This window comes from Conger conger, chromosome 10 (assembly GCF_963514075.1).
Source record: "Conger conger chromosome 10, fConCon1.1, whole genome shotgun sequence".
Classification (NCBI taxonomy): Eukaryota; Metazoa; Chordata; class Actinopteri; order Anguilliformes; family Congridae; genus Conger; species Conger conger.
In genome coordinates, this window is record NC_083769.1 from 46,975,090 (window position 1) to 46,982,589 (window position 7,500).

The 7,500-nt window shown below is 50.5% G+C and overlaps 1 protein-coding gene across 1 annotated transcript in view; it reads right to left on the reverse strand.

The window, feature by feature from the left end:
• The window catches only part of megf6a (multiple EGF-like-domains 6a), a 160,271-nt gene that overhangs the window by 47,694 nt on the left and 105,077 nt on the right, over positions 1-7,500 (reverse strand). The window contains exon 7 of the mRNA XM_061259149.1: positions 1,235-1,360. Coding sequence (XP_061115133.1) covers positions 1,235-1,360 — 126 coding nt within the window. The remainder of the gene's footprint in view (positions 1-1,234; positions 1,361-7,500) is intronic.

Here is a 7,500-nt window from a genome sequence, read left to right on the forward strand (position 1 = left end):
GGGGCACCCCTCAGAGTGCCCCCTTTCTGAGGAGATTTCGGGAGAAGAAATAAACGAAACCGAGCTCGGCAACTCCTGTGGAATTACGAGGGTCAATAAGCAAAGTGATCCGGGCCTAAACCCGCAGCATAGCTGACTACCGTTCAAAACAAGGTGATCTGAGATCTGAGGTCTGAGAGTGAGGCCAGGGGCCACAGAAGCTCACACATTACCGCTCGCGCAGTGAGAAAATGAATACATTCAAGCTGGCCCGGATTAATGCCGCCGTCTCCATAGCGGTGCGACCCCCACTCGGTGAAATGTACACCTCTGTAACAGAAGCGCCGTTTCTCCGGCGAACGAACTCCGGCGCGTCTCTCCAGCTCCTGACCGCCGTGGCGCAGCGATGGGGCTTGCGTGCCGAAGAGGAGCCGGCGTGGAAGAGGATGAAGAGTGTCATGGTTTCGGGCTGAGGGTTTGACAGCGCGCCCGCGGGTCCTTTTCTTCGGAGGCCCGAAAAACAACCGTGACCGCTTCGAGACAGCACCCCAGCCCCCCGCCAGCGGGACTGCGGCCCGAAGCTCCTTCCGCCCCCCTCCTCCACCCCATTCATCCATCTGCCCTAATCCGTCCATCTCCGAGCGGTGACTCATCGTCGTGGTTACCGCAGCCCAGCAACCCGCCAGGGCCCTTTCATGTGGGCCGGCTCTGGCGGTCTGGCGCTCGCCGCGGCCCACGAAACCAGCGCCGGGATGCCAGCACCCGACGGCGAGAGAACGGCCCGTTCAGAGCTCTCATTTCCACACCGCGCTCGTCCGCCATTTTAAATCAGCCGCGGTGGGTTCGGGGGGGGAGGGAAAAGAAAAGAAAACCTCAAGACTCTGAGCGACTGTGACATCACACCCGCCCGCGCGCCTTCCCAGAAGACAGGAGGAGCTGTCAGCGGATGGGCAGCGTTGCCGTGGTGATGTTTTAGGCTCATACTGGAGATGGCCAATGAGAACAGGACCCGGTCTGACTTTGGCCACGTGGTGCACGTTGCTCAGGTCGGGGGGTCAGATGGAGAGAACTCGGGGCTCAGTGAAACAGAGCTCACACTCGTGTATATCAGCTGCTCTGAATATGTGCAGTTGATTCTCACAACTCATCTCGAGGCGTATGTCACAGGGGGGGCCTGACGTGTGCCGCCATTGGCTGGTCGTATTGACGGACAGAGGCAGTCCACCAGTCAGGGAAGGACGCGGGCGGTACTCACGTTTGCAGTGCTTGCCGTCCTCAGCCAGCTGGTAGTTGTGTCGGCAGCGGCAGTGGAAGTGGGCGGGGGAGAGCTGGACACAGTCCTGCTCACAGCCTCCATTACTGACCGCACAGGAGAGGACCGCTGGGGGGACAGGACACAGAGCAGTGATTGGCTAGGGGGACAGGGCACAGAGCAGTGATTGGCTGGGGGGATAGGACACAGAGCAGTGATTGGCTAGGGGGACAGGACACAGAGCAGTGATTGGCTAGGGGGGACAGGACACAGAGCAGTGATTGGCTAGGGGGGACAGGACAGAGAGCAGTGATTGGCTAGGGGGGACAGGACAGAGAGCAGTGATTGGCTGGGGGGATAGGACAGAGAGCAGTGATTGGCTGGGGGGATAGGACAGAGAGCAGTGATTGGCTGAGGGGATAGGACAGAGAGCAGTGATTGGCTGGGGGATAGGACAGAGATCGGTGATTGGCTAGGGAAACAAGACACAGAGCAGTGTTTGGCTGGGGAAACAAAACACCGAGCAGTGATTGGTTTGGGAAACAGGACACAGATCAGTGATTGGCTGGGGTGATAGGACAGAGATCAGTGATTGGCTAGGGAAACAAGACACAGAGCAGTGATTGGCTGGGGAAACAGAACACCGAGCAGTGATTGGCTGGGGAAGCAAGACATAGCAGTGATTGGCTGGGGAAACAGGTCACAGAGCAGTGATTGGCTGGGGAAACAGGACACAGAGCAGTGATTGGCTGGGGAAACAGGACAGAGATCAGTAATTGGCTGGGGAAACAAGACACAGAGCAGTGATTGGCTGGGGAAATGGGACACAGAGCAGTGATTGGCTGGGGGAACTGGAACAGCACAGGGATTGGCTGACTGGACAAAGAACAGAGCAGGAATTGGCGAGGAACACAGGGCACTGACCAGGGATTGGCCAGTGAGCAAGCATCACACAACTGTTATATCCATTATTTTGTAACAGCCAAGGAATGCTCTTACATCTGTACATACTTGATTTTGTCAACCTTGCACAAGCGAAGGATAAAGCAATAAAAGTAACAAGAATAAAATAAAATATTTTTTTATGAGAGGCAATCAGATGCAAACAGTCCATATAAGAAATACACACTTTCCCACTAATGCCAAAGTGAACTAATACAGCGAATGCAGCTCAGATATTATTCATGTTGATATAATTCAAAATTCATAGCCACTGCCTCACCTGGAATGAACTGCACTTCATTTACGTTACTGCAGAAATTACAGCAGATTGAGCACTTTATTGCTGGATTGTTTTTGGCAGTTCTGAAGACGTTCTGTTCCAATCTCGGCAGCTATGGCGGGTGATTGCAGAGAGCGGTTCCAGGTGATTGTATCCTCTGGGATATTCATAGCTCACAAACCCCTCCGCTGTTAATATTAAAGAATCAGATCCTCTCCAACTTAATTTGACATAAATTAAACTCCACCGCCAAACAGAAGATTCCTTTCCCAGTTATGCTCTTGGAATTAGAAGTTGATTGACCCTGCTGCTAATTTGTCTTCCCAAAGATCTGTGGGGAGTCTAACTGGTGTCCTATATAGTGGACAGACTAGGGAGGCTTTTGCCAGAAACTGGCTGACACCCTAGCTCATCCATTTGATGGGGAACTAGTGGAGACAGTAGAGTTCTCGCTCCGGATGACAAACCCTAGAGCACGAAGACCTCGCCCTGGCAACGTGCATCCCACATCACCCCCGCTCATTCCCTGTCATTTCTGACTCGTCATTCTTTGCTTCCCACAACCTGTACACCACCCCTTCCCCCCCATTTACACACATGCTGGGAAACCCATCAGCCCAGCAAGAGTCTTCCAAAGTTCACCGCGAGCTAAACGCTCGGAGATGAATCCCGATGTTTCCCAGGGAGAGCGGAGGTAATAAAAGGCCTGTGCGCCTTCTCTCCTCTCTTTCATTAACTGCCGTAATGACACCCCCGCTCTGTTCTTCTCACACCTGTTATTTTGCTGACTGTCCTTGGTGACCTGATGCTGTGTGTGTCTGGGCCACCCCCTTATGTACCTGATAAACATGGTCTCTCATAACACTCACAAGTCTCTGCACTACAGAGATCAGGGTGTCTGCTGTGACACAGGGTCGATTGTTACGGGATGTTTTCTGAGCACGAAATTGACAGGAAACTGGTCCGTTGAAATCCGAGGTGAAAGAGTTTATGGGGTTGTGCAGCAGGCTAGCTTGTTTCTGATCAGGCAAAAAAATTGGGTAACAATGGACCCTAACCCTAACCCTGTGTCACAACAGACCCCAATCTCCTACTGTGGTTGAACAGCATTTTGACTTAAAACAAGCTAATATTTTTAACTTGAGTGAAAAACACTTCTTGCATTGCAAGTTAAGCAGCCAAAATGGCTCAGCAGGTCACGTCCTTCGGTACCTCTTCTTGTCCCTACTGCAAAAAGCTATTGTTTAAACAAGCATAAGCCTTAACAATGTCATAAGACTTAAGATCTTTTCTCAAATTAGCTTGTCTTAAGTTAATGTTTGCTTGACAGGAGATGAGTCAAACTGTTTTACCTCAAGTAAAATAAATGAGAATTTAAGTATCAATATAAGGCTAAGATACTTGTTATTTTTAGTTTTTTGCAGTGTACTGTAAAATAACAGGTCCCACTCCCAGAGTGTGATGCACTGGGCTATATAATCCCACAGTAGGGGGATGTGGGAGGCCTGTAGCATAGTGGTTAAGGTAAAGGACTGGGACATGCAAGGTCGGTGGTTCTAATCCCGGTGTAGCCACAATAAGATCCGCACAGCTGTTGGGCCCTTGCACAAGGCCCTTAACCCTGCATTGCTCCAGGGGAGGATTGTCTCCTGCTTAGTCTAATCAACTGTACGTCGCTCGGGATAACAGCGTCTGCCAAAATGCCATTAATGTGATGTAATGTAATGTAACAGATCTGCTGATGTGCTGCTACGCTGAGAAGCATCAGTGGTCAGGTGAGGTCCCCATGGGCAGGACGTTTGAGAAGCATCAGTGGTCAGGTGAGGTCCCCATGGGCAGGACGTTTGAGAAGCATCAGTGGTCAGGTGAGGTCCCCACACAGCGCAGCCAGGCACCCATCGCCCTCTTCCCGCCGTCGTTCACACCGTCTCCTCGTGGCCTGAACCCTTGCCGATGTTCTTTTCCATAAATCGCAGACCACTTGGCTCATAAGTGCATCCAGAGGGACTGGGAGATTAAGGCTGGCCTAGCGGGGAGGCTAAGCCGAGTTCCCGAGGCCACCATATAAAAGATGCAGTCATTGTAAATCAGCTAGACTGCGGTTACTCTAAATCAGCTAGGCTGTGCTCATTATAAATAAGTTCAGCTGTGCAAATAGCTATTGATTGGGAAGATTCCTAAAATTCCTGACAACCTGTCGTGCTTGACGCTTGTTCCAGAGTAATGAAGGCGTATGGAGCTGGAATAAGGGCCTCAGTGAAGAACAGAATCTGGAGACGGTTACAGTGAGACTACCTGGGGAACACTTAAGACGCACAGTGATGACTAATGTGGCCCTCGCTGGGACTTCATGTCAGGTTTGACGGTTATGGCGCCACTGCTGGTGGCTTGGTGCTGAACTTGTTTGGTTTGGTCTTAGGAGAAGCCACAGGAATGAAGTCCCGGTCTGACCAGAACAGTGTGTGCGTGTGTGTGTGCGTGTGTGTGTATGCACATGTGTGCGTGTGTGTGTGTGTGTGTATGCACATGTGTGCGTGTGTGTGTGTGATGTGTGTGTGTGTAATGTGTGTGCGTGTGTGTGTATGCACATGTGTGCGTGTGTGTGATGTGTGATGTGTGTGTGTGTGTGTATGCACATGTGTGCGTGAGTGATGTGTGTGTGTGTGTGTGTATGCACATGTGTGCGTGTGTGTGTGCGTGTGTGTGTATGCACATGTGTGCGTGTGTGTGTGTGATGTGTGTGTGTGTAATGTGTGTGCGTGTGTGTGTATGCACATGTGTGCGTGTGTGTGATGTGTGATGTGTGTGTGTGTGTGTGTGTGTGTGTGTAATGTGTGTGTGTGTGTGTGTGTGTGCAGGTGTTTGTGTGCATATGCATGTGTGTGTGTGTATGTGTGTGTGTGCGTATGTGTGTGTGTGTGTGTGTAATGTGTGTGTGTGTGTGTGTGTGTGTGTGTGCAGGTGTTTGTGTGCATATGCATGTATGTGTGTGTGTGTGTATGTGTGTGTGTGCAGGTGTTTGTGTGCATGTGTGCATGTGTGTGTATGCACATGTGTGCGTGTGTGTGTCTGTGTGTGTGTGTGTGTGTGCGTGTGCATATGCATGTGTGTGTGTGTGTACATGAAGAGAGCAGAATCCAAGACTCCCCGTTGTGAAGTAGGTCCCACAAAGCTGGGATGGAGAGGGAGAGAATGAAGTGCATCTGGCTGAAGCTTTGGGAACCGGCTCTGTGCTCTGTGCTGTGTGCTGTGTGCTGTGTGCTGTGTGCTGTGTGCTCTGGGCTGTGTGCTGTCTCTGTGTGTTCTGTGCTCTGGGCTGTGTGCTGTCTCTGTGTGCTCTGTGCTCTGGGCTGTGTGCTGTGTGCTGTGTGCTGTGTGCTCTGGGCTGTGTGCTGTGTGCTGTGTGCTCTGTGCTCTGGGCTGTGTGCTGTGTGCTGTGTGCTGTGTGCTCTGGGCTCTGTGCTGTGTGCTGTGTGCTGTGTGCTCTGGGCTGTGTGCTGTGTGCTGTGTGCTCTGGGCTGTGTGCTGTGTGCTCTGTGCTCTGTGCTGTGTGCTCTGGGCTCTGTGCTCTGGGCTCTGGGCTCTGGGCTTTGGCTGCTGTGGCAGCCTTGGAGGAACCTCAGTAGAAGATCACAGAAACCCTCACCGCTGAAGAAACTGCATTTACAAGGGAACACTTAACACTTAAAGTCACAAAATGGTTCCAGGAGGAACTGAAGTGGTTTACTGGAGGAATGGCACAGGCACGGAGGACACAGTGCACTGGTGGTGGTGGTTTCTGTTGCTGCCTGTAATTACAGACATCCTAATCCCACCACAGACACAGACCTCCCACTGTTACTTCTCTTGTAAATAAATAGACACATTCCTCCCAATACTTCTACATGTTTGCATGTAGAAAATTATTATGAAACTTAGTAAGAAGGGAGTACATTTTATTTTACAAATAAATTGCTATTCCCATAAAATTAAGAATGATGTGCCCATTCAGTAACTTGTTCACTTTGTTCACAATGAAGGGGGAGCAAAATGCTACTGCTACTTCTACTACGACTACTATTGCTACTACTACAACTGCTACTACTAATACTGATATTACTACTACTACTACTACTACTGCTGCTACTACTACTACTGCTACTGCTGCTACTGCTACTACTACTACTGATACTGCAACTACTACTACTACTACTACTGCTACTACTACTGCTGCTACTGCTACTGCTGCTACTACTACTGCTACTGATGCTGACTACTACTACTGCTGCTACTGCTACTACTACTATTACTACTACTACTACTACTGCTGCTACTGCTACTGCTACTACTACTACTGATATTACTACTGCTACTACTACTACTACTACTACTGCTGCTACTACTACAACTGATACCACTACAATAACTACTACTACTACTGCTGCTGCTGCTACTACTACTACTACTACTACTACTACTACTGCTACTACTACTACTACTACTGATAGACAGAATTTCAATCATTTTGCTATGTGAGCTTCCATGATTAACTCTATGTATTGAGAAGTGTCAGATACCCAGGGGAGCAGCTATACAGAGGAAACCAGGCAAACACCTACAAGCCCTAAAATTGCAACGCTGGAACCTCGCCGAGGCCAAGGCAAATTAGCACCGCCATTAAAGACGCATAACATAGGTGCCAGTGTAGTTTCTACAGAGTGATTATGTGGACGTCTCCAGCGTGATTATGTGGAGTCTCATAATTCTGCTGACAGGGTAGTGGAGCTCAGTGAATTAACCTGAAACAGATGCACACTGGGGGCTGGAGGGAGGGCGGGGGGGGGTGTGGAGGGAGGGCGGGGGGGGGGGGTGGAGGGAGGGCGGCGGGGACACAGTGCTGGCGGCGGTGCAAGGGAAGCGTCGTAGACGACAGTGCTGACTCAGGACATGCCGTGTCCCATATCCTGTGTATCCTGGACTGGAATCTGTGTGTTTGTGTGTGTGAGTGTGTGTGAGTGGTTAGATTAGACATCGCCTTACCGCAGTGCCCATTCACTGTACGCTGAAA